Source organism: Colletotrichum paranaense, assembly GCF_030867605.1.
Source record: "Colletotrichum paranaense strain IMI 384185 chromosome Unknown Scaffold_4.1, whole genome shotgun sequence".
Classification (NCBI taxonomy): Eukaryota; Fungi; Ascomycota; class Sordariomycetes; order Glomerellales; family Glomerellaceae; genus Colletotrichum; species Colletotrichum paranaense.
In genome coordinates, this window is record NW_026848962.1 from 563 (window position 1) to 27,653 (window position 27,091).

The 27,091-nt window shown below is 34.2% G+C and overlaps 5 protein-coding genes across 5 annotated transcripts; 3 read left to right on the top strand and 2 right to left on the bottom strand.

Moving 5' to 3' along the window:
- Window positions 1–16,713: 16,713 nt before the first annotated feature.
- Window positions 16,714–16,839, top strand: CPAR01_04990 (uncharacterized protein; the record flags this gene model as incomplete). Its single annotated transcript, XM_060489269.1, has 1 exon — window positions 16,714–16,839. A coding segment is annotated over one exon (126 nt), but the record flags the coding sequence as incomplete, so codon positions are not given.
- Window positions 16,840–17,241: 402 nt separating this feature from the next.
- Window positions 17,242–19,649, top strand: CPAR01_04991 (ATPase; the record flags this gene model as incomplete). The annotated part of the gene is made up of 4 exons (XM_060489270.1): window positions 17,242–17,658; window positions 17,717–18,156; window positions 18,219–18,850; window positions 18,907–19,649. The coding sequence occupies 4 exons, from the start codon at window positions 17,242–17,244 to the stop codon at window positions 19,647–19,649; spliced, it is 2,232 nt and encodes a 743-aa protein (XP_060350736.1).
- Window positions 19,650–19,769: 120 nt separating this feature from the next.
- Window positions 19,770–21,215, bottom strand: CPAR01_04992 (pre-mRNA-splicing factor prp46; the record flags this gene model as incomplete). The annotated part of the gene is made up of 1 exon (XM_060489271.1): window positions 19,770–21,215. One exon carries the CDS (start codon window positions 21,213–21,215, stop codon window positions 19,770–19,772), a length of 1,446 nt encoding a protein of 481 aa, XP_060350737.1.
- Window positions 21,216–22,377: 1,162 nt separating this feature from the next.
- On the top strand, window positions 22,378–23,611 carry CPAR01_04993 (uncharacterized protein; the record flags this gene model as incomplete). Its single annotated transcript, XM_060489272.1, has 8 exons — window positions 22,378–22,432; window positions 22,519–22,544; window positions 22,602–22,730; window positions 22,833–22,935; window positions 23,007–23,020; window positions 23,088–23,325; window positions 23,386–23,480; window positions 23,561–23,611. The coding sequence occupies 8 exons, from the start codon at window positions 22,378–22,380 to the stop codon at window positions 23,609–23,611; spliced, it is 711 nt and encodes a 236-aa protein (XP_060350738.1).
- Window positions 23,612–23,759: 148 nt separating this feature from the next.
- Window positions 23,760–26,490, bottom strand: CPAR01_04994 (M protein repeat protein; the record flags this gene model as incomplete). Its single annotated transcript, XM_060489273.1, has 3 exons — window positions 23,760–24,716; window positions 24,794–26,238; window positions 26,316–26,490. The coding sequence occupies 3 exons, from the start codon at window positions 26,488–26,490 to the stop codon at window positions 23,760–23,762; spliced, it is 2,577 nt and encodes an 858-aa protein (XP_060350739.1).
- Between the last annotated feature and the right edge of the window lie 601 nt (window positions 26,491–27,091).

A 27,091-nucleotide genomic window follows, 5' to 3' on the forward strand; every position in this document is an offset into this window, starting at 1 on the left:
TTTAGCTACTTAGAGCTTATAAAGATTTTTTTTATCCTTATTATTTTTAATATTACCTAAAGCTTTATTTAAACTAAATAAATTTACTAAATAAACTTATTAAACGAACTTATTAATATATAAACTATTACTCTAAGTTAGTAACTAGCGGGCTAGGACTTTTTAAAAATACCCCTTAATAAGTCCCCCCCTCTAGGGCTCGATAGATTCTTAGGCCCCCTCGACGCCCTAGTTATTATAATTAATATAAATATACTTAAAAAATAGTATAGTATTTTTTAATAATATAAAATCTAGCTAAGTAATAATATAAATACTATAAATAACTAAGCTAATATAGATATTAAAATCTAATATATTAACGCTAATTTAGAAATTATATTTTATAGAGCTAAAAATCTTTTTAATACGGGCTATATTATAAATATAAAGGAATATATAAAGGGCCCCCTAACCCTTAATAAGAAGGAGTATATAATACGGGATCTAGCTATTTATATAGGCTAATATTAGGAGGTCTTATATATATTAAAATAAGTATAGCTCGCCCTCTAAACGGGTAATAAAAAGTTAGGAGCTATTAATAAAAAGGAAATAATAGTCGAGTCGGTTAACTACTATTTTAATTAGTAGTTAGGTATAGAGCGTAATATACTTAGTTTTCTTTAATACGTAATATATAGTACGGCCTTAGCGGATTACTCCGTCGGGGGGATAGATATATATATAAGTTAAAATTAAAAGCGTTAGGGTAAATATTAATAATAAGAAGGTTAATATTATTTCTAAGAATAATAACGAGGGTATTTTTAATACTATATTATTATAAACTATTATTACTTAGAGGGGCGGTAAACTTAGTTAAGTAAGAGGCTTATAGGGTAGTAATATTAAGTACTTAATAATATTATTAATAATCTATAGTTATAAATTTTATAAAAGGGAGGGTTAAAAAAGTAAAAGATTTAAAAAAAAATAATCTATTAAAATAGTAAGAGTATTTATTAATACTATATGTTAATATTATATAATCGATATTCAGAATTGCCTAAGTAGCTAGTAAAAGTAGAAAATATAAATAAATAGCTAATACTTTATTATAAAGATATTTTTATATATAGCGTTATATAGTTATTATTGTTATTAGGTACTTAATATCGCCGTTAATAATCTTGAACTTTGTAAGAGGGAAAGTTAAAAAGGTAGAAAATCTAAAAAAAAAATAGTTTATTAAGATAGTAGGAGTATTTATTAATACTATATATTAATACTATATAAACAATGCTAAGAACCGCCCGAGTAGCTAGTAAAAGTAGAATAAAAAAATAAATAGTTATTATTATAAGTATATTAAATATATATTTGATTATAAAACTATAATATAGGGGTTTTAAAAAAAGTTTAAAATATTAAAAAAATTAAGAAGTAAATTACGCAAGCTTAAATAAAGGCTTTTAAAAGCTTAATAACTTATTATAATAAAGAATATCTTTTTAAGGTCCGGTCCGACTTATTAGGGGCTATCTTCGCCTTTATAAGTAAGCTAGTTTATTAGTATTAATATCGAGTTTTTATTACGTACTTTAATAAGACTTTATAACCAACTATAATTAGCCGTAGCCGTTACTAATTATTAATATTAACTAAACTTAAAGTATTAATAACCCCGCCGCTATAATATATTAATTACTTTTTTAATAACTAAATACTACCCCTTACTTTCTCATTTTATTTTATTTAATAATAACCTCATTTTAATATTCTTATTTAATATACTTAACTACGCTCTTTCTAAGCTCTTAATTATATTATTAAGTCTAAGCTTATTTATATTATTTTATTATATTAAAAAAGTATTAATAAGGGTAATACTTATTATAATATATTTATCTATTTTTTATTGATTAATATTATATATATAGTATTTATTAAAATAGCCTTTTTATAGCTCGGGGTCGTTTAGTATAATACTCGCAAAATCGAACTTTTAGTTATTAAAAAATCCCTAAGGGTTAACGAGTTATTAATAGTATTTTAAAATTTTAATAAAGTATATTTAAAGTAAATAGTTAAATAGTAATAGTAATAGTAATAATAAAAGAAGCGTTTTTAAGTTTAATAAAAAAAACAAAATAATAAATATATATATATATATATATAAGTTAACCCTTTGGGGTCTAGCCCGCCTTATTAGGGGCTATTTTTACTTTTATAAGTAAGCTAGTCTATTAGGGTTAATATTAAGTATCTTTATTACGTACTTTAATAAAACTTTATAACTAACTATAACTAGCTATAGCTATTACTAAATATTAATAATCCCGCCGTAATATATTAATCGCCCTTTAAATAGCTAAATACTACCCCTTACTTTCTCTTTTTATCTTATTTAATAATAACCTCTTTTTAAAAATTCTTATTTAATATGCTCGCTTATATTCTTTCTAAGCTCTTAATTATATTATTAATTCTAAGGTTATTTATACTTTATTATATTAAAAAGGCGTTAATAAGGGCGACGCTTATAATAATATATCTATCCGTCTTTTATAAGTTAATATTATAAATATAATATTTATTAAAGCGGTCTCTCTATAGCTCGAGGTCGTTTAATATAATACTTATAAAATCGAACTTCTAGTTATTAAAAAAGCCCTAAGGGTCGACGAGTTATTAATAGCGTCTTAGTATTTTAATAAGATATATTTAAAATAGATAGTTAAATAGTAATAATAATAGTAATAGTATAATAATAATAAGTATTAAGGAAAATAACGTCTTTAACTTTAATAAAAAACGAAATAACGAATATATATATATATATATATATAGTGGTTTTTTTCCGGCTTTATAGGTATAAAAAATCGACCTTAACGGGATTACGCTTTTAAAGGAAATTATACGATATAGTATACTTTTTAATTATATAATACGCGTAATATACCCTAAGTACGCGCTTAATATAATATAGTAATTTTAATACGAAAACCGCTATATAATTCGGGATAAGTAAGTTACCCTGCGGTAGCACTAGCTAGAAAGGTTAATAGTAAAGGTTAGTTATAATAATTAGCTATAATAGTTAGCCGTAATAATTAGAGGTAGCCTTCCTTAACTATAGAGGTTTTAAACTTTAATAACGACGTAAAGGTTTTTAAAAAAAAGGGCTAAATAGGCTAATATTTATTACTTAGAGCTCGTAAAGACTCTTTTTATCCTTATTACTTTTAATATTGCTTAAAACTACTTTCTATTTAAACTAAATAAATCTACTAAATAAATCTACTAAATAAACCTATTAATATATAAACTACTACTCTACTCTTAGTATATAATTAGTAATTAATAGGTTAGAACTAAAGATATTTATTAATAAGTCTACTCCTCTCGGGCTAGGCGCCCTTTTTAGCTAACTCGACGCTATAGCTATTGTTGCTAATATAAGTACGCTTAAGAAGTAATAAAGTACTTTTTAGTAATACAGAATTTAGCTAGGTAATAGTACGAACGTTATAAATAGCTAGGCTAATACGGATATTAAGATTTAGTATATTAATATTAGCTTAGAAATTATACTCTACGGAGCTAGAAATCCCTTTAATATAAGTTATATTATAAATATAAAGGAATATATAAGGGGCCCCCTAACCCTTAATAAGAAGGAGTATATAATATAGGATCTAGCTACTTACGCAGGCTAGTATTAAGAGGTCTTATATACGTTAGAGTAGGTATAGCTCGTCCTCTAAATAGCTAGAAGCGGGGGAAGGTCGGGAGCTATTTTAATTAGTAATTAGGTATAGAGCGCAATATACCTAGTTTTCCCTAATACGTAATATATAATATAACCCCGGCGGATTACTCTATCGGGGGGGGGGGGGGATATATATATATATATATAAGTTAAAATTAAAAATATTAAGGTAGATATTATACTTATAGAGGTCGATATTATTTAATAACGGTAATAAAGGTATTTTTAATATTATTATTATAAGTTACTATACCTAAAAGAGTAGTTAACTTAGCTAAGTACGCGGGCTTATAAAGTAATAGCGTTAGGTACTTAATATTATTATTAATAATCTATAGTTATAAACTTTATAAGAGGGAAAGTTAGAAAGGAGGAAAGGTAAAAAATTATAAAAATAGTTTATTAAGATAGTAAGAGTATTTATTAATACCGTATATTAATACCGTATATACGATATTAAGAACTACCCGAGTAGTTAGTAAAAGTAAAATAAAAATAAATAAATATATAAGTTAAAGTTAAAAATATTAGGGTAAATATCGTAAGGTTAATATTATTTTTAATAATAGCGACGAGGGTATTTCTAATATTACTATTATAAGCTATTATATTTAAAAAAGTAGCTAACTTAGCTATGTACGCAGGCTTATAAAGTAATAACGTCGGGTGCCTAATATCGCCGTTAATAATCCGTAGTTATAAACTTTATAAAAGGAAAAGTTAAAAAAATAGAAAATTTTAAAAAAAATAAGTTTATTAAGATAGTAAGAGTATTTATTAGTACTATATATTAATATTATATTATTGATATTAAGAACTACCTAAGTAACTAATAAAAGCAAAATAAATAAATAAATAATAAAGAATATACTTCAAAAAAGCTTAATTATAAAAGGGTTAATAACTTATTAATAAAAAGTATACAATTTAAAAATAATAAATTAATATTAAAATATATTAAAATAGTAGTAGTTTAAAAAAGTAAATAAATAAGCTTATTAAATATATTTATTAAGATAATATATAATATTTTCTTTCCCCTAACGGAGTAATCCGCCGGGGCCGTACTATATATTACGTATTAAAGAGAACTAGATATATTGCGCTCTATACTTAATTACTAACTAAAATAATTAACTAACTAAACTATTATCTCTCTTTTATTAATAGCTCCCGACCTTTTACTACCTGTTTATAAAGCGAGCTTTACTTATTTTAATATATATAAAACTTCTTAAGATAAGGATAGAAAGAATCTTTACGAGCTCTAAGTAGCTAGATATTAGCCCTTTTAGCCCTTTCTTTAAAAACCTCTACGTCGCTATTAAAGTTTAGAACTTCTACGGTTAAGGGCTACCTCTAACCTTTATAGCCGACCTTTATTATTAACCTTTCTAACTAGCACTACTATATAAAAGGTAGCTTATTTATCCCGAATTATATAGCGGTTTTCGTATTAAAATTATTATATTATGTTAAGCGCGTACTTAGGGTATATTATACATATTATATAGTTAAAAAGTATATTATATTATATAATTTCCTTTAAAAGTATAATCCCGTTAAGGTCGATCTTTTGCGCTTATAAAGCTAAAAAAAAACCACTATATAAAACTTCTTAATACTAACTTATATAAATAGTTAAGTTTAATATAATGCGTTCTATTTTATAAATATTATCGTTACTTAAGGGGGCTTATAAGAACTATTTAGAATATTAATTTATTATTCTAACTTTATATATTTTAAGCTTATTTATTATAATTATTATAACTAAGCTAATATTAATATATTAAATCTTAATAGTTATATTAACTTAGTTATTTATAATATTTATAATACTACTTAACCAAATTTTATCTTATTAAAAAGTATTTTATTTTTTTAAGTATATTTGTATTAGTTATAATAATTAAAATATCTAGCTAGGTAAAGAGGGCGCCTAGCCCAAGAGGAGTAAACTTATTGATAAGTATTTTTAGCTTACTAATTATTAACTATATACTTAAAAAATATAGTAATTTATATATTAATAAGTTTACTTAATAAATTTACTTAGTTTAAATAAAAAATAAGTTTAAGTAATATTAGAAATAATAAGGATAAAAAAATCTTTATAAGCTTTAAAAAGTAATAAATAAATATTAGCTTATTTAGCCCTTTTTTCAAAAACCTCTATATTATTATTAAAGTTCAGAACCTTTATAGTTAAGGGCCGCTTTTAATTATTATAGCTAACTATTATAGCTAATTATTACGGCCGACTTTTATTATTAACCTTTTTAGCTAATATTACTATATAAAGGGTAGCTTACTTATTCCAAATTAAATAGCGATTTTCATATCGAAATTATTATATTATATTAAGTACGTATTTAGGATTTATTTTTTTATTCTACCTTTACTAGTTGCTCGGGCAGTTTTTAATATCGATTATATAGTATTAATATATAGTATTAATAGATACTCTTACTATCTCGATAGACTATTTGTTTTAGATTTTCTAACTTTTTAACTTTCCCTTTTATAAAGTTTATAACTACGGATTATTAATAGTAATATTAGGCACCCGACGCTACTATCTTATGAGCCGCCCACTTAGCTAAGTTTACTACCCTCTAGGTAATAATAGCTTATAATAGTATAGTATTAGAGATACCCTCGTTGCCGTTATTAAGAATAATGCCGACCTTACGATGTCTACCCTATCTTAACTTCAACTCGCATACGCATACACATTCGTTACCTCGTTTCCTTTATTACGTATTTAGGATATATTATATATATTATATAATTAGAGAATATATTATATTATATAATTTTTCTCAAAAGCGTAATCTTATTAAAGTTAATTTTTTATGCTTATAAAGCTAGGAAAAACACCGCTATATAAAAGTTCTAAACTTTAATAATAATATAGAGGTTCTTAAAAAAAGGGCTAAATAGCTTAATATTTACTACTTAAAGCTTATAAAAATTCTTTTTCTCCTTATTATTTTTGTTTAAACTAAACAAATTTCTTAAATAAATTTATTAATAGATCAATTATTATTTTAATAAGAACTTATTTTCTTAATATATAATTAGTAATTAATCGCCGTCAATGATCTTAAACTTTACAAGAGGGAAAGTTAGAAAGGTAGAAAATCTAAAAAAATAGTCTATCGAGATAGTAAGAGTGTGTACTAATACTGTGTATTAATACTATGTAATCGATATCGAGAACCGCCCGAGTAACTAGCAAAGGCAGAACATAAAATCAAATAATTAGTAATTAATAAGCTAAAACTTTTTTAAAAAATACTTATTTATAAGTTTACTCCTCTCGAACTAAGTACCCTTAGCTAGCTTAATACTATAGTCGATATAATTAATATAAATATAATTAAAAAATAATAAATTACTTTTAGTAGTACGGAATTTAGCTAAATAATATTAAAAATATTATAAATAGCCGGGCTTATTTATTTTTTATTTCTACCTTTACTAGCTACTTAAGCAATTCTTAATATCGGTTATATAGTATTAATATATAGTATTAGTAAATACTCCTACTATCTTATTAGATTATTTTTTTTAGATTTTTTATTTTTTTAAACTTTCCCTCTTATAAAGTTTATAATTACGGATTAATAACGATATTAAGCGTAATACTACTACTTTATAAGCTATTTACTTAGCTAAGTTTACGGCCCTCTAAGTAATAATAGCTTATAATAGTAATATTAGAGATATTATCGTCGCTATTATTAAGAATAACTAGTACCGACCTCACGATATTTACCCTATTTATATATTTTTAACTTTAACTCGTATATATATATATATATATATTTATTACCTCGTTTCTTTTATTAAAATTAAAAAAAGCTTCCCTCGTTATCTATTATTATTACCCTATTACTATTACCCTATCGCTATTACCTTATTATTATCGCCCTATTACTATTATTATCAAATCGTCTATTTTAAATATATACTATTAAAATACTAAGATATTAACCCGTTAACTTATAGGGATACCTTAAGGGCTAAAAGTTCGATTTTATAAATAATATATTAAAGGACCCCGAACTATATAGTACGATCGTCTTAAGGAATACGGGTTAAATATTATTAATTTAAAAATTAAAAAGAGGTATATTAACGTAGTTATTATTATAATTAGTACTTAGTTTATATAATATAGTAGCCTCAAAATACTTAACTAACTCTTAAGTATTATTAATATTTTAAAATCGCTACGTAAAAATGAATTAAAAAGGATTAAAAAGCTAAATCTAGAGTTATTAAAAAAAGTAAAAAGTAGGGGGTAGTTTTTAGCTATTTAAAGGGTGATTAATATACTATAGTAGTAGGGTTATTAATATTTCAAGTTTAGTTAGTTATTAATAACTATTTATTAATAACTACGGCTAGCTCTAGCCGGCTATAGTTATTTATAAAGTTTTATTAAAGTACGTAATAAAGATACTTAATATTAACCCTAATAGACTAGCTTACTTATAAAAGAAGATAGCCCCCAATAAGGTAAGTCGGACCCTGAAGGGATAGCCGGGCTTATATAAGTACTAATATATCCGTGGTTGTGAACTTTACAGGAGGGAAAGTTAAAAAAGTAGAAAATCTAAATAAAAAAATAGTCTATCGAGACAGTGGGAGTATCTATTAGTACTGTGTATTAATACTGTGTAGTCGATATCGAGAACCGCCCGAGCAGCTAGCAAAGGCAGAATAAAAAAAAAATAAGTACTAATATTTAATATATTAATATTAACTTAGTTATAATAATTATAATAGCGCTTAATATTACCGTTAGTAATCCGTAATTATAAACTTTATAAGAGGGAAAGTTAAAAAGTTAGAAAACTTAAAAAAAAAAGTAGTCTATCGAGATAGTAAGAGTATTTATTAATACTATATATTAATATTATATAATCGAGATTAACCCTTTAGGGTCCGGTCCGCCTCATTAGGGGCTATCTTTACCTTTATAAGTAAGCTAGTTTATTAGAGTTAATATTAAGTATTTTTATTACGTATTTTAATAAAACTTTATAACTAACTATAGCCGGCCGTAGCCGTTACTAAATATTAATAACCCCGCTATAATATATTAATTACTCTTTAAATAGCTAAAAACTACCCCCTACTTTCTGCCCTTTTTAATAACTCTAGATTTTTTTTTTTAATCTCTCTGAATTTCTTATTTTATTATAATAATATTAAAATATTAATAATACTTAGGAGTTAGTTAAGTATTTCGAGGCTATTATTATGTTATATAAGCTAAGTACTAATAATAATAATATTTATAAAAGTATATACGTCTTTTTAAATTTTTAAGTTAATAATAATTAGTTTATACTCCTTTAAATAATCCTTTTATAAATCGGGATTATTAAATATAATATTAATAAGATCGAACTATTAGCCCGTAAAATATCCCTATAGGTTAACGAGTTAGTATTTTAGTATTTTAAATATTTTTAAAATAAATAATACGATAGTAATAGCGATAATAATAATAATAATAATAATAATAATAATAATATAATAATAATAAATAATAAAAAAAGCGTTTTTTAATTATAATAAAAAAAACGAGGTAACGAATATATATATATATACGAGTTAAAGTTAAAAACGTATATTAATAATAAGAAGGTCGGTATTATCCTTAATAATAGTAACGAGAGTATTTTTAATATTATATTATTATAAGCTATTATTACTTAGAGGGTAATAAACTTAGCTAAGTAGGTAGTTTATAAAATAGTAGCGTCGAGCGCCTAGTATCGCTATTAATAATCTTAAACTTTATAAAAAAAAAAGTAAAAAAAATAAGAAATCTAAGAAATAGTCTATTAAGATAGTAAAAGTATATACTAATACTATATATTAATACTATATAATTAATATTAAGAACCGCCCGAGTAACTAGTAAAGGTAAAATATAAAATTAAATAATCGAGATTAAGAACTATCTAAGAAACTAGTAAAGGCAAAATATAAAATTAAATAATAATTATAATAAGAAAGTTAATAATATATAAAATTAAAATAATAAGCTAGTACTTTAAATAGCTCTTTTAGGTCCCCCTAAGTAATAATAATATTTATAAAAAAGAATAGATTATATTAAACCTAATTATTTATATAACCTAATACTAAGAGGTCCTATACATATTAAAATAAATAAAGCTCACTCTATAAATAGTTAAAAATAGTAAAAGGTTAAGAGCTTTAGTTAGTAATTAAGTATAAAGCTAATATACTTGGTTTTCTTTAATACGTAATATATAATACGGCCCCGGCGGACTGCTCTATCGGGGGGAAGAATATTTAGTATATATTTTAATATAATTAATAATATATTTTAAGCTTAGTTATAGTATAGGTTTAAAATAATAAAAAATTTAAAAATATAGCTATAAGTAATCCCCCCGACGGAGCAATCCGCCGGGGCCGTACTATATATTACGTATTAAGGAAAACTAAGTATATTACGCTCTATACCTAATTACTAATTAAAATAGCTCCTAACTTTCCGCCGCTTTTAGCTATCTAAAGGGCGAGCTATATTTATTTTAATATATATAAAATTTTTTAATATTAGCCTGCGTAAGTAGTTAAATCTTATATTATATACTCCTTTTTATTAAGGGTTAAAGGGCCCTTTATATATTCTTTTATATTTATAATATAACCTATATTAGAGGGATTTCTAGCTTTATAAAGTATAATTTCTAAACTAATATTAATATATTAAATTTTAATATCCGTATGTTACGACCCAATATGTATGACTAAGACTAGGGCCCGCCCCGCAGGCTTGTGGCGGCTGCGGCATACTATATATGCAGGAGCATAGGAATATAGGGTAACTCCTACGGAACGGAAGAACTATAGGATAAGTTACGTGACGATAAGAGATAAGGAAGGTCTGTATGCTAAGGATACGGACCCCGTCCTTTTAGAATACGGAGCCCGTATATTTAGGATACGGGGCCCGTTAGGTAAACATACGGATAAAGGATATGTTTAGGAACGAGACTTATATATAGTATAGACTTAAGCCGGGCTTAAGAACAGACTTCCTATAGCTTCTTTAGTAATTAACTTAGTATTAGATCTTACGATCGCTTTTAGCTATCCTTACTAAGAACCCCTTTTGATAAGACTACGATTAATTACCGAAGCCTTACCTACCTTACGATTTATAGACATAGCTTTAGGGAAACTATCTACGACTACGATACTATTTACTTAGTACTCGTAGCCTTAACTTCTGCTAATATACTCACTACGACTAGCTGGCCGTAATACCGTACTAGCCTAGCTATTTATAATATTTATATTATTATTTAGTTAAATTCCGTATTATTAAAAAGTACTATACTACTCCTTAAGTATACTTATATTAGCTACGATAACTAGGGTATTAAGGGGGCCTAAGAATTTATTAAGCCCTAGAGGGGGGGACCTTTTAAGGGGCATTTTTAATAAAATAGGTTCTTAACGAGGTAGTAGTAATTTATATATTAATAAGTTCGTTTAATAAGTTTATTTAATAAATTTATTTAGTTTAAATAGAGAGTAGTTTTAAGTAATATTAAAAATAATAAGGATAAAAAGAATCTTTACGAGCTTTATTAAATATTAACTTTTTTAGCCTTTTTTTTAAAAACTTTTACGTCGCTATTAAGGTTTAGAACTTTTATAGTTAAGGGCCGCCTCTAACTTTTATAACCGACTTTTATTATCGATTTTTTTAATTAGCGCTATTACGTAAAAAATAGCTTACTTATCCCGAATTATATAGTAGTTTTTATATCGAAATTATTATATTATATTAAGCGCGTACTTAGGGTATATTATGCATATTATATAATAAAAAAATATACCGTATTATATAATTTCTTTTAAAAGCGTAATCCTATTAAGGTCGATTTTTTATACTTATAAAGCTAGAAAAAAACTACTACATAAGTATTATACTAAAGGACCCCGAACTATAGTATAATTATTTTAAAGAATATAAATTAAATATTATTAACTTAAAAATCGGAAAGAGGTATATTAATATAATTATTATTATAATTAGTACCTAGCTTATATAATATAATAGCCGCGAAATACCTAACTAATTTTTAAGTATTATTAATACTCTAAAATTATTTTATAAAAATAAATTAAAAAGGATTAAAAAGCTAAATCTAGAGCTATTAAAAAAGGTAAAAAATAGGGGGTAGTTTTTAATTATTTAGAGGGTAATTAATATACTACGGTAGCGGGGTTATTAATAATATTTAAAGTTTAGTTAGTATTAATAGTTAGTAACGGTTATAGCTAGTTATAAATAATTTATTATTAATTTAAAAATTTAATACGACGTTTATATTTTTATTAGTATTATTATTATTAGTATTTAGTTTGTATAATATAATAATTATAAAATACCTAATTAATTCTTAAGTATTATTAACATTTTAATATTATTATAATAAAATAAAAAACTTAGAAATATTTAAAGAAAACCTAAAGTTATTAAAAAAATAAAAAAATAGGAGGTACTTTTTAGCTATTTAAAGGGCGATTAATATATTATAATAATAGGGTTATTAATAATATTTTAAGTTTAATTAATATTAATAGTTAATAATAATTTTAATTAAGTATAATTAATTTCAAAGTCTTATTAAGTACGTATTAAAAACTTAATACTAATTTTAATAAACTAGTTTATTTATAAAAGTAAGAATAGCCCTTAATAAAGTAGGCTAGACCCTAAAGGGGGGCTAAAAATATATAAAATTAAAATAATAAGTTAATATTTTAAATAGCTTTTATAAGCCCCTCTAACTTTACGAGCTTTAATACGGTGAAGTAGTAAATATTAACCTATTTAGCCCTTTTTTTAAAAACCTCTATATTATTATTAAACTTTAGAACCTCTATAATTAAAAAAGGCCGCCTCTAACTATTATAGCCGATTATTATAGCCGATTATTATAGCTAATTATTATAACTAACTATTATCCCCCCAATAGAGTAATCTACCGGGGCCGTATTATATATTACGTATTAAGGAAAACTGGGTATATTACGCTCTATACCTAAGTATTATTTAAAACTCCTAACTTTCTACCGCTTCTAGCTATTTAGAGGGCGAGCTATACCTACTTTAATATATATAAGACCTCTTAATACTAGCTTGTATAAGTAGCTAGATCCCATATTATATACTCCTTTTTATTAAGGGTTAGGGGGCCCCTTATATATTCTTTTACGTTTATAATATAGACTATATTAAAGGAATTTTTAGTTTTATAAAGTATAATTTTTAAATTAATATTAATATATTAAATCTTAACGTTTATATTAGCCCGGTTATTTATAGCGTTTATATTATTACTTAGCTAAATTTTATATTATTAAAAGGTATTATATTACTCCTTAAGTATATTTATATTAATTATAATAGTTAGGGCGTTAAGAGGGCCTAAGAATCTATTGAGCCTTAGAGAGGGGGACCTATTAAGGGGCATTTTTAGTAAAATAATAGTTTATATATTAATAAGTTCGTTTAATAAGTTTATTTAATAAATTTATTTAGTTTAAATAGAGAGTAGCTTTAAGTAATATTAGAAATAATAAAAATAAAAAATATTTTTACAAGCTCTAAATAGCTAGATATTAACCTTTTTAGCCCTTTTTTTAAAAACCTCTACGTTATTATTAAAACTTAAAACTTCTATAGTTGAGGGCTATTTCTAACTTTTATAATTAACCTTTATTATCGACCTTTTTAGCTAGTACTACTACGTAAAGGGTAGCTTATTTATTTTAAATTATATAGCGGTTTTTATATTAAAATTATTATATTATATTAAGCGCGTACTTAGGGTATATTACGTATATTATATAGTTAAAAAGTATATTATATTATATAATTTCCTTTAAAAGCGTAATCTCGTTAAGGTCGATCTTTTATACTTATAAAGTTAAAAAAAAACCACTATATAACTAACTATTATAATTAACTTTTATTATTAACCTTTTTTATTAATATTATTATAATATAATAAAGAGAGTAACTTACTTATTTTAAATTAAATAATAGTTTTTATATTCAAAAATACTATATTATATTAAATACGTACTTAAAATATATTATACGTATTATATAATTAAAAAATGTATTATATTATATAATTTTCTTAGAAGTGTAATCTCGTTAAGGTCGATTTTTTATACTTATAAAGCCGGAAAAAAACTACTATATAAATATTAAAATTTAATATGTTAATATTAACTTCAAACTATATATTTTTTTTATTCTACTTTTATTAGTTACTCGGGCGGTTCTTAATATTATTTATATAATACTAATATATAGTATTAATAGATACTTTTACTATTTTAATAGACTATTTCTTTAGATTTCTTTCCTAACTTTCCCTTTTATAAAGTTTATAATAGATTATTAATAATAAAATTAGGCACCTAATACTATTACTTTATAAACTACTTACTTAGCTAAGTTTACGGCCCCTTTAAGTAATAGTAGTTTATAATAATATAGTATTAAAAATACCCTCGTCGCTGTTATTAAAAATAATACTAACCTCTATAAGCACGATATTAACCTTAATATTTTTAACTTTAACTTATATATATATATATATATATATATATTTATTACCTCGTTTTTTTTAAAAAAAATTTAAAAAACGCTTCTTTTATTATTTATTATTATTATTATTATTAAACTATTTATTTTAAATATATTTTATTAAAATACTAAGACGTTAACTTATTGACCCTTAGGGCTTCTTTAATAACTAAAAGTTCGATTTTATAAATATTATACTAAACGACCCTAAGTTATAAATAGACTATTTTAATAAATACTATATTCGTAATATTAACTTATAGAAAATAAATATATATATTATAATAAATATTATTCTTATTAGTACTTTTTTAATATAATAAAATAATATAAATAAGTTTAGATTTTATAATATAATTAAAAACTTAAAAAGAGCGTAATTAAGCGTATTAAATAGGAATATTAGGGAGAGGTTATTATTAAATAAAATAAAAAAAGAAAGTAAGGGGTAGTATTTAGCTATTCGGAAGGTAATTAATATACTACGGCAGCGGGGTTATTTTATTTAATATCGGCTATAGCCGGCTATAGCCGGCTATAGTTAGTTTTAAAGTTTTATTAAAAGTAATACGTAATAGAAACTTAATATTAACCTTAATAGACTAGTTTACCCGTAAAGGCGAAGATGGCCCCTAATAAGGTAGACCGGACCCTAAAGGGAAACTATATTTTATAAAGCTAAAAATCTTTTTAATATAAGCTATATTATAAATATAAAGAAATATATAAGGGGTCCCTTAATTCTTAATAAAAAAGAGTATATAATATTAAATTTAAATATTTATATAAGTTAGTATTAAGAGGTCTTATATAGTTTTTTTTTTTTTAGTTTTATAAGTATAAAAGATCGACCTTAATAAGATTACGCTTTTAAAAAAATTATATAATATAGTATACTTTTTACTTATATAATATACGTAATATACCCTAAGTATATGCTTAATATAATATAATAATTTTAATATAAAAACCGCTATATAATTTAAAATAAGTAAGCTATTTTATAATAGTATTAGCTAAAAAAGTTAATAATAGAGGTCGGCTATAAAAGTTAAAAGCGGCCCTTAATTATAAAAGTTTTAAACTTTAATAATAACGTAAAAGTTTTTTAAAAAAGGGCTAAAAGGGCTAATATTTAGCTACTTAGAGCTTATAAAAATTCTTTTTATTTTTATTATTTTTAATATTACTTAAAGCTCTATTTAAATTAAATAAATTTATTAAATAAACTTATTAGTATATAAACTATTATTACCTCGTTAAGAACTTATTTCAAAAATATCCCTTAATAATTCCCCCCCTCTAGGGCTCGATAAATTAGGCCCCCTTAATACCCTAATTATTATAATTAATATAAATATATTTAAAAAAATAGCATAGTACTTTTTAATAATACAGAATCTAACTAAATAATAATATAAATATTATAAATAACCGGGTTAATACGGATATTAAAATTTAATATATTAATATTAATTTAAAAATTATATTTTATAAAACTAAAAGTCTTTTTAATATAAGCTATATTATAAACGTAAAAAAATATATAAGGGGCTTTATTAAAATAAATATAGCTCGCTTTTTAAATAGTTAAAACTTAGAGAATTTTATATAATAAAAAGTCGGGAGCTATTAATAAAAGGGAAATAATAGTTAAGTCGGTTAATTACTATTTTAATTAGTAGTTAAGTATAGAGCGTAATATACTTAGTTTTCCTTAATACGTAATATACGGTACGGCCCCGGTAAATTACTCTATTAGGGGGTTAAGAAATTTTATATATATTAAAATAAATATAGCTTCTTTTTTAAATAAATAATAAAAAGTTAAGAGTTATTAATAAAAAAAAGTAATAGTTAAGTTAGTTAATTACTATTACGGTTTTAATTAATTATAAAATATAGACTATAATATACTTAGTTTTTTTTTAATATATAATATATAGTACGGCCCCGGTAGATTGCTTTATCGGGGGAATAAAGGACTTTATAAACTTCAGTTTTATAATATATTTATATTTATATTATAGCCTCGCTAATTAAGTACTTATAGCCTAATCTTTTATATTAATATTATTATTAATAATTTATAATTATAAACTTTCTTTAGAAAATTTTAAAAAAAGGGTTTAAAAGTAGTTTTTAAAAATAATAAGAGTATTTCTTAAGAATATATATTAATATTATATAAATAATATTAAGAACTACTTTAGTAGTTAATAAAAATAGAATATTAAAATAAATAAAAGACCTATTTTATACGAGTAACCTTAAGATATAAATACTTATTTATTTATATATTCTGCTTTTATTAGCTACTCGGGCAATTCTCGATATCGATTATATAGTATTAATATATAATATTAATAGATACTCTTATTGTCTCGATAGACTATTTTTTTTTTAGATTTTTTTTTTTTTTTAACTTTCCCTCTTATGAAGCTTATAACTACGGATTATTAATAAATATAAATACTTATTTCTATTTCTTATTAATAAATTATTAATAAAAAGCTATTTAATAAGAAGTATTAATAATTTATTCTATTTAATCGATAATTCAATATCCTTATTAATCAAAGTTCGAAGTAGCTTCTTGTAGCGATCCTGTTGACTAGGTGATTAACCCATGTCCCCACCGTCATAACTTTTGGGACGCACCTCCGTATATCCGTGGTCGGAGGTCTACGTACTTTAAGCTGAACCTCCTATCTAAATCACGGGTCCCTCGCCGCGGACAACATTGCATCGCTGACTGCATAACTAAGTTAATGAGGGCCTCAATTGCAGCATCTTATTGCAGCTTTCAATGGGTGTTCTCGCGCCAAAAACAGCTCCACGAGGGCGTCGTCAGTCAAAAAAGTCTACAGGCGTTGTCAGGGACGACTCAGATGATGAGCTTGGCATAGATGATCTTCCATGGGAATGGATTCTCGAGTCCAATGATGCGGATACCCCACAGGACCATGGCGACGACACGCAAACCTCTCGGAAGCGGAGGAGAGCCAATACTGAGGGGCGGATCATGGGTGCCCGAATGGGCAAGTTTGAGTGCTACGTTGGCGACTGTGTTCTACTGAAGGCGGAAGGGTCCAACGAGGCCTGGGTCGCCATAGTCTGCGAGTTTTTAGAAGAAGATGATGGCGAAAAAGCAGCGAACTTCATGTGGTTCTCGACTGAGAAGGAAATCCGTAACAAGGAGAGGAAACGGACGGATTTCCTGCCTGTATGTCATTCGACCCAGGCTAATTGATGGTGCCAACGCTTACTTTTGAGTCATCTAGAATGAACTGTACATCTCACCTTCGTGGGATGTAAATCCGCTCGCCGCTGTCAACGGCACAGCCGTCGTCATTTCTCATCGAGAATTCCATCAAAAGTACCCGTCGGGCAAAATACCTCGATCCTCACCCGATTTTGGTAAGACCTTCATCTGCCGTCGCGCATGTAACACAAGAACAGCAACCTACACGGATGAGTTTGTGTGGGAAGAAGTGTATCATGCGAGTGAGCAGGGCGTTTCTGACCTGATCGGGTTTGTCAAATCACAAACGAAGTCGACGCGACATCGTCAGGCAGCGAGGCAATCAACGCCGGAGCAGTCGTACAAGATGACCACAGATAGTTTGGCGGGTGCATCGACGCCCAAACGAACCCCGAAGGCCGAACATTCAACGCCCAAGGGAGATGCCCGGATAACGACGACACCTGGGTCTCGTAAACGGTATGTCTCTGCTCCATACCTGATTCATTAGGCGCCTCGCCTAACCGGCCGTGTTCATGCAGGATCGTGGTGAAGAAGACGCTCGAGTTTACGCCTTTAGGTACGAGAGTACTGTCACCAAAACGCTTGCAGTCTTCGCCTTTTCAGCTGGCTCGTTCCCAGCTCCACGTTGCCTCCGTACCAAGAAGCTTGCCTTGCCGCGAGAGCGAGTTCAACCTGGTGTATTCACACCTGGAGGCAGCCATTGCGGATGGTTCAGGAAGCTGTATCTATATTGCTGGTACTCCAGGGACGGGGAAGACAGCCACTGTCCGAGAAGTGATATCTCGCCTAGAAGACAGCGTGAAGGCCGATGAACTTGACGATTTCATATTCGTAGAGATCAATGGCATGAAGATCACCGACCCTCACCAGTCCTACACCCTCCTGTGGGAGGCACTCAAAGGCGAGAGAGTTAGTCCTACACAAGCCATCGACCTTTTAGAGAGAGAGTTCAACAATCCAAGTCCTCGCCGGACGCCGTGCGTTGTGCTGATGGATGAACTGGACCAGCTGGTGACGAAGAACCAGAGCGTCATGTACAACTTTTTCAACTGGCCTGGCCTTCGACATAGCAGGCTCATTGTCCTAGCTGTTGCGAATACCATGGACCTTCCGGAGAGAACTCTGAGTAACAAAATCAGCAGTCGCATAGGTGAGTTCTATGCATGCATACTGTGAAAAGTGTTTCGTGCTGACATGACAAACCAGGCTTGACAAGAATCACATTCCCAGGCTATAACCATGAACAGCTCATGAAGATTATTCAGTCAAGGCTCGAATGTGTGCCCGGGAGCATCGTGGAGGCGGACGCTATTCAATTCGCCAGCCGGAAGGTGGCTGCAGTGAGCGGCGATGCAAGAAGAGCCCTGGACATTTGTAGGCGAGCTGTAGAGCTCGCCGAAGGCGACACCCGCATCGAGACGCTTGTAGTCGACCCCGAGGCACGACGATCAACCCCGAGCAAAGGCAGACCATCAGATGCGCCAGTCAAGGTCACTATCGCCACAATCAAACGTGCCATCAACGAGGCCACGACCAATCCTGTCCAACAACACCTTCGGTCTCTACCTTTCGCACCCAAGCTATTCCTGTGTTCGTTGCTAGTCACAATACAAAGAAGCGGCACTGCTGAGACGACATTCGGCGATGTAGTGGACGAAATACACCGCATCATCAACCTGGACACGGCGACTCTCGAGTCCACCATCCTCAGAGCTCTGTCGACGGGGCCATCAGGAGGTGACGTCGGCCAAGGCAATGGTAGTGTCCGAGTAGTCCAATCTCTGGCGCTTCCTCAGGCGGCGCTTGAACTAACGGGCGCTGGCATCATTGTGCTAGAAGCGCATAAACCAGAACGACCAAGCAAGGTACGTCTCGCTGTGGGTGATGAGGAGGTCAAGATGGCGTTTCGAGATGATGGAGAAGTAAAAGCCTTGGGTCTGTTTTTCTAGGTCACTGTCTGAAATATAGGTCCCGAATGCAGGCAGGCTTTGGGGTCGGGTATCTATTAATGACAAGTAAGGCTGGGGTTTCCGAGCCAATCCTATTCTACATGGATCCTTTGCCAGTATCTAGAACTTGCGTCTGGCCAGTGTTGGCTGCCAAACAATGGGGTGCGACTCAGGTGTCGCCTTCTCATCCTGCTTCCATATCTTGATCGTCTTGTCGGCCTCTCCGCAAATCAAACGCAGCCCGGAGCGATCAAACGTAGAACTCATGATGCCCGCTTCGGCGTCCAAGGATCCCGGCTGTGCCGTAGTATCTAGAGCCTGGAAGCGATGGCCTGTCTTCCAGTCCCAGAAACTCATGGAGCCATTATCGCCACCGGAAAACAAAACGTTTTCCTGGTTAACGCTGAGCGTATTGATGATGGCGTTGTGGCCGTCGAAATTCTGCATGAAGGCTCCTTCGGGACATTTCCACTGCTTGATGCTTCCCGTGCTACCACTAGCAAACGTAAACTCTGAGGGATGCGTGGCCAAGGCCCTAACGCCCTTTTTGTGATGCGTCAAGACACCCATGGTCTTTCCGGCAGCCAAATCCCAAAGTCTCACTGTCGCATCTAAAGACCCGGTCATGACCTGAGGATCGGCCTCTTGACACTTGACGTCCGATACAGTCCCGGTGTGGCCGGATAATACGTGAATGTTGCTTCGGGTTCGCATGTCCCAGACTCTTGCGACACCGTCTCGACCACCAGTGACCAGTACGTCCAAGGTGGGATGAAGCGCAAGTGTGTAGACGCCGCTTAGATGGCCATGGTAGTGGCGGATAACCTTGTTTGTCTCGAGATCCCAGCATTTGACCATCTTGTCTTCGCCACAGGAGAACAAATAAGGGTGGCGCGGGCTTACGGCAAGGCCACGTACGGTCGATATATGACCAGTCAGAGTCAGGCGTAAGGAGCCGGTGGCTAAATCCCAGATCTTGATAGTCCTGTCGCCAGCACCACTTGCAAACCACTTATTGCCTGGCTCGACTGCTAAGCTCCGAACCCATCCCAAGTGACCAGAAATGACTCTCATTAGCTTCCATGGCGGATGCCACTCAGGCCTGGCGCCGTGAGGAGTTGACGCGCCCGCTCGGGTCAGACTTGTGGGCTGAGAAAGTTGGGAGTTGTTGTCTTTGACGCCGGGTCTTTCATTATTGATGGGAGGAGCGCCAGGGCCGGGTCCACTGGAGCCCTCAAGTAGCTTCTGTGCAGAATTTCGTCTGATGACAGCCTGCTCTGGCTTGGAGTGTGCCTTGATTCGCCGTGCCTTCGTGGGAGCGGGCTGCTTAGCAGCAAGAGCTGGTGGAAGCTGCTGAACCCCGGAGTATTCGAGCTTGAACCGGCGATCGGCACCCGTTTCGTCGCTGGGCCTCTCGGTCGACGAGTCGCTGGGCTCGTTTCTTTGTCGTTTCTTAGAGGGAAGGCCGAGAGCCTGGGGGTAAATGGTTCTGGTCGTCTTCTGATTGCCGTCTAGGAGGGACCTTAAAGGGGTGGTGTCGGACGAGGGCGCCGTCGGTTCAGCCATGGCGGCTCCCATCGCAGTGGCAACCTGACTGGGTCGGTGGAGCGGAAGTATCGCAGGAGCGCGTTCTGGTTGAATTTTCCTTGATTCGACGATCTTGTTTATGCGCCAGGTGCCGAACGGTTATTGTGGTGCGTCGCGGTGTAGCGGAATGAAATGGGATGGATTGGGATGGATTGGAAAAAGACTGACGCGCCAGAGTCTTGAATTGGATAGCCATCTGTAGCGATGGTCTGGGTGGGTACGTGCTTCTATGGTCGTGTAGGTACCGACGTGCGCGCCTACCTTACCTTACCTTACCTAACTAACGGTATTTACATACAGGAGGTACCTTATCTGGAGTAGGTACCACCAGGTTTCAGGTAATTTGGGACTTGGAGCAATGAGCCTTTAAGGCGTCGCTTTATCAACAGATCCATGGTCATGGATATTTTTGAACAAAGTCACAACCGTGAGTATATGACGTTCACCCGGTTTTTCTTAAGCTTGACTTAGCTATTAAAGGTGTAAGGTAAGGTACCTTAGCTTCGCTGCCTTAGACGTATACTGCCTAGAAACCTAGATCTCACCTATCACCTAGCTTCTCTCGCTGGGCAATGGTTCCAGACCTCTTTATGAGCTTGGTCACTTACATGACTGATAAATCTTGCTGCGTACCTTACTTATTTGTAGTAACGGTAGCGACAACGTTGCTCATTGCGTACTGGCTCCGGACGGCGACTGAAGTGAATTCCTCGGTGCCGAACTTTGGACATATTGAAGACAAGGTGGCAGTGACTACCTTACCTAAGTACCTACATTACTTGAGAGACCGACTCCTCTTGGCTACCTCAACAACTGCCCTCCTTACCTTTCATCATTTCATCTCGGACAAGGGACACGCGAAAATTCCAATCGATACTAGGTCCCTCTCGAACTCGGCTTCCTGGTACAGTAGGTTTTCGTCGGGGTTGTGATCGACTATTTCTCGCAACTTCTTCTTACGGTCTAAATCGACCTACAACTTGGAACTCCTCTCTCACTGAATTGACTTCTCCCGGTATTTGACCCCAAAACCATCAACTTCACGTAACGATATTTTTCTTTGTACTACAGCACGCCACCAACCATTGGTCACCATTACAAGACTGTCGAAAACTTCAACTAGAAGGAGGTAACAGTCAAAATGGCAGAGGCCCAGGACAAGTTTCCTCTTCATACTGCAGCTCGCGAGGGCAAAGGTACTTACTCTGCCAAGAAGGCAGCAGCTACCGCTTTGCTTCTCAAAAACGCTTTGTCGTAAGAATGTGGCTAACCTGACTTGCAGTATCTATCGCAGAAACCATACTCAAGGTATTTTATTTTCCGAAGCCACGCAAGGAGTATGCATTGACCGACTTCGGACTATAGACGGAGCCCAAGCTCGCTGCACGAGAAGACGATGACGGCAGGCTTCCCATACACTGGGCCGCATCCTCCAACTGCATCGACATCGTCATTCTACTCACGCAGAGTCGTAGCTTTGACCCTGATGTCCAAGTAAGTGAGATTTCTGGGAGGCTCTGCTCTGAGGATGTCTCATGATTGTCAGCCATCTACTTGACTGTAAAACATACGCTAAGCTCAACTCTTGACACTTAGGATGGCAGCGGCTGGACGCCGCTGATGATCTCTGCAAGTCTCAAAGATGGCGATGATCTCGTCAATTTACTTCTCCAAAAGGGCGCCGATGTCAACCTGAAGAGTGAGATATTCTCATTATGCTTGTTGCGCCCCCAAACTTGAACCCTTCTAATCATTACTTGCATGTTTCAGACCATAATGGACAGGTGAGTAGAAGGGATCTCTCATTGCTATCGCTGTTCCTATTTAGGACCTAATTCAAGTTGATCACAGAGTGTTATGCACTTTGTGGCGTCAAAAAACAACTTGGACGTCGCAAAGAAGCTTCTCAACCACGACCCGCCCGCGTCCACCAAGATCCGCGACAAACGCAGCCAGTATGCCATACACAGGGCTGCTGCCATAGGCTCAGTTCCGATGGTGTCACTTCTGATCAAACACGGGAGTCCTCTCAATGCCACCGACGCCTCTGGCTACACTGCCCTACACCACGCTATTGCTGAGGGCCACGGTGCGTCTCGTTCCCAGCCTCAACTACGCGATATGAAGTACAACTGACATTCTATCTTAGGTGACACAGCAGTAGCTTTGCTAAAGGCTGGCGCCGTGATCAACAAAAAGGACAATGATGGATGTCTACCTCTAGATTTGGCCCCTGATAAGGAGGTACGTGATGATATCAGCTCGACAGAACTTCTGCTTCACGAACTACATTAGCTAATCTGGGGGCTCGAGAGCCTTTGTAGGTCCGCCGATTCATTGAACGTGCAGCCGAGGAGGACGGCATAGAGCTATGAGTCAGCTGAGCTAGCCACAGGAATAGCATACAGTATTTTGCCTCCCCAGCTAGGGCGGTAGTGAGACCACACTCTTCCATGGACTCGCAGCAAATGACAGCCGCTTGAAGAATACGTTCAGTTTGTGTGCTCAGCACTTAAGATTCCTTTATTTGATGGTGCGTTCTACTAAGTCTCGATACATGGCCTTGACATCCTGCACGTCAGCCCGCAACTCCTCTACTAGCTCGCTCTTCTCCCCGAGTAATTCTAGTGTTGTCTGGTATCTCGAGTTCAAATCCTCAACCTGTCCCTCCAACTCGGTCACCCGTTTTGAAGCCGTCTTGCTCGACTCCAGTTCCTTCATCAAGGAAACAATCTCGGCTCTAGCTTCGTCTCTTTGTCCCGATATGCGCGCCAGCTCTTCTCGGGACGTTACTTTCTCCGCTTCCAAACGACGAATGGCCGCACTCATTCTTTCGACCAGCTGCACCGAAGGCCCTGCACCAACCGTTGACACAGAAACCATATCATGCATCATTTGGCGAGGTGAAGACGATGTTTCTACGCCGTCAAACAAATCGTCCTTGTCGCCTGCGTAGGATGTGGGCGTAGGCAACGAGTCTGGAGGCAACTCAAACGAAGTAATGGACGGCGCAACCGGTAAACTGGAGCCGCTGGGCAGCATGGGCGGTCTTGCTGGAGGCTGGCTTGACAGTCTTCTCCCCAGCTGTGAACCCTCTTGGAAGCCGTCTGTTCCGCTAGTCGGGGTCGATATCTTACGACCCTTGCCAGATACACTGTGCAGAAGTAGCAGGTCATTACTCATCGTACGCGTAGGTACGGAGAGCAAAGGCGAGTCTGGGCGACTCTGAACTCTAGATCCAGGACCGGGTAAGTGGTCTTCCAGCCAAGGCCGACGGTCGGGCTCAACGGTTTCATTCTTCCAAGCTGCCTGCTGCTTTTCGAGGTCGAGCCTCACCTGAGATAGCGCTGCCTCGGCGCTCTCTGCTCTTTTCTGCAGCGTCTCATTACGAGCTTGAACACTCTCGATATCCCGTTGGTAGTTTAGAAACCTGCTCGTGAGCTCTTGGAGCTCCTCATCCTGGCGTTTGCATCGGGTTGCCTGTAATCGTTTAGAATAATGATACTCAATGACAGAAGCTCCAGTAAATGGTCTGGAGGAATAATCATGTGCCTTACAGTCTCTCTAGCCTTTTTCCGCATGTCTGATTCGCGTCGCAGAGCATCATCCCTCTCGCGCTCAAGGTTGGCTACCCTTGCGACCAAACTGGCCTCGATACCCTGCCAATTTTCGGCAGCAATGGCATGCTGCGTCTGCAGTGTTTCCACTTGACGCAGAAGTTTGACTTGAGAATCACCCACAGCGCCAGAGGAAGCTTCTTCTGCTAGCGCACGCATCGCCTCCAGCTTCCCCTCCATTGCTTGAAGCTCCCCCTTCATCTCGAGTTCCTTGGCACGGGCGCGTTCGGCGGCGCGCGCTGCTTTTGCTTCTGCCTCTGCTGCACTTTCCTTTGCCCGGCCGGCGATGAGGCTTCGCTCTAGCTGCAATGCAGCAACGGTATCTTCAAGGTCTTTGACGCGGCGTTTCTCGGCGGTCAGCGCCTCCTCGTTCGCTTTACCTACAGCGGAAGTAGCCTGGTCAGAGGCTCTCCGGAGATCATCCCGTAGCCTCTGCATTGTTGATTTGTTAGTTGACACTTCATCGCGCAACGCGCTTAGTTCATCTTGCATTCCGTTGGATTTGATCTGCAGTTCTTGGTTCGACTGTTCAAGTTCCTCAACGCGGCTGGCTCGGGGCCGCAGAGTCTCCATGTCGGCAATTAGCTTTTCTTGACGAGCACGTAACTCTCCCAAAGTTTTCTCGTCGCCTGCGATCTGCGCCCTGAGTTTCCTGATAATGACCCGATGTTTCTGCTCCGTAGCGGCCAAATTCCGGCCTTCGTCCATAAGAGCCGTAATCTTCATGTCCCTTTCGGCAAGTATTCGCTCGTGACTCCCCGCACCTGCCGCCGCTGCAGACGTTCGTGCGGCGTCTGTAGCATCCCGTGCCAGGAATTGCAGCTTTGCCTGCATGGACTCAAACTGTTCCACATAGCGATGCATCTCCTCCTGTTGCTCTTTTGCTGACTGTTCTGCCCTAGCTTCTAGAGCCTCGACCTGTGCATGGAGTACCGCACAATCCTTGCATTCGAGACGGTTGCCAGTGAAGGTGGTGGCCGTCTCGATTTCTGGCTGGGGGCTGGGGGCGGCGGAGACATTGTCTTGTTGAGCCTCCGAGTCTCGGCTCCTCTCTGGCGAATTCGGAGCTCGCTGGCTGTCCAGAGGATCTTCTTTGGAAGCTTCAACGAGATCGCCCTCATTCTGCACGGTGTTATTGGGTACGGCGGCCTCAGTCAGGACTGCTACCGGCGTTAGAGTGTTTGCCAGGCCAGTAGTATCAGCACCCCGTTTTGGAAGCGAACCGGCTCCTGGACGGCCGCCATCAGCGCTCGGTCGAGCACTCTGGGAGTCTGACGTTATGCTACGGGCATCGGACGGCTGGGTGTTTTTAGCGGCAATGGCCTTTGCAAGACGCTCTTGTAGGCGGTCGTTGGTACGGCTACTCGTTGAGGATCGAGGCTGGCCTGAAGTAGATGTGGTCAGTACGATTGTTGTGGTATCACTCCATGACGAATCGAGCCATAGGGAGGGGCTGGTTTACTTATTTGCTGGTCCTTGGAGGGAGCCGTGGTAGAAGCCGTAGCAGACTGGGGAGCTTGCGGTGGGATAGCTCCATTCTCTCCCTCAGCAAGCATGTTATCGAGACGGGCCTCGACGCCGGCAACAGCCTGCTGAAGGAAAGAGCCCCAACGCGTCGACTTTGCGGGAGCTGCCATAATGATGATCGGCTGATGTATCGGTCCTGAATACCTAGAAACGAAGACGGCTGGGCTATGCCTCGTGGCTGCTGTGTGTTTCGGAGGTCATGAACATTTCGAGTACGCCTTCAAAGACCGTGATGCGATGGGAGTGGATCGAGCTGTCGTGCTACCGACTCGCAAGAAGGGAGTTGATTGTCTTCCCTGTACTCGACAAGAAAGTGTGGAGGTTGCGCGTTCGGTGACGAAAAACAGCAAGAAGCTTTGGGATCCGTGGTGCTGAAGGAGGTGGGCCGGACGCGACCAAGAAGAGCAGTGCAGTACAGCGCGGCAGCTAGTAATCGGGTTGAGCGTCGATCGGCTGAGAACAAGTGGAAGGAAGAATGTATTGGTTCTCTGTGCCAGGTGTGTAGACAAAGAATGCTCACATGGACAACCAACGTGGCATGTAAGGGAGCTGGAGCAATATCGTTTATTTAGGTTGGGCAAAGCGCAGTTGCGGTTCCGTGTCGGGTCGCGGCAAGGCAGGGAGGTGAGGTACTCCGTACAGAGTACACACGGCACCAATACTTAGCAGATGAGAAAACTACAGTTTCTTACAGCACGAAGATCTAGCTTA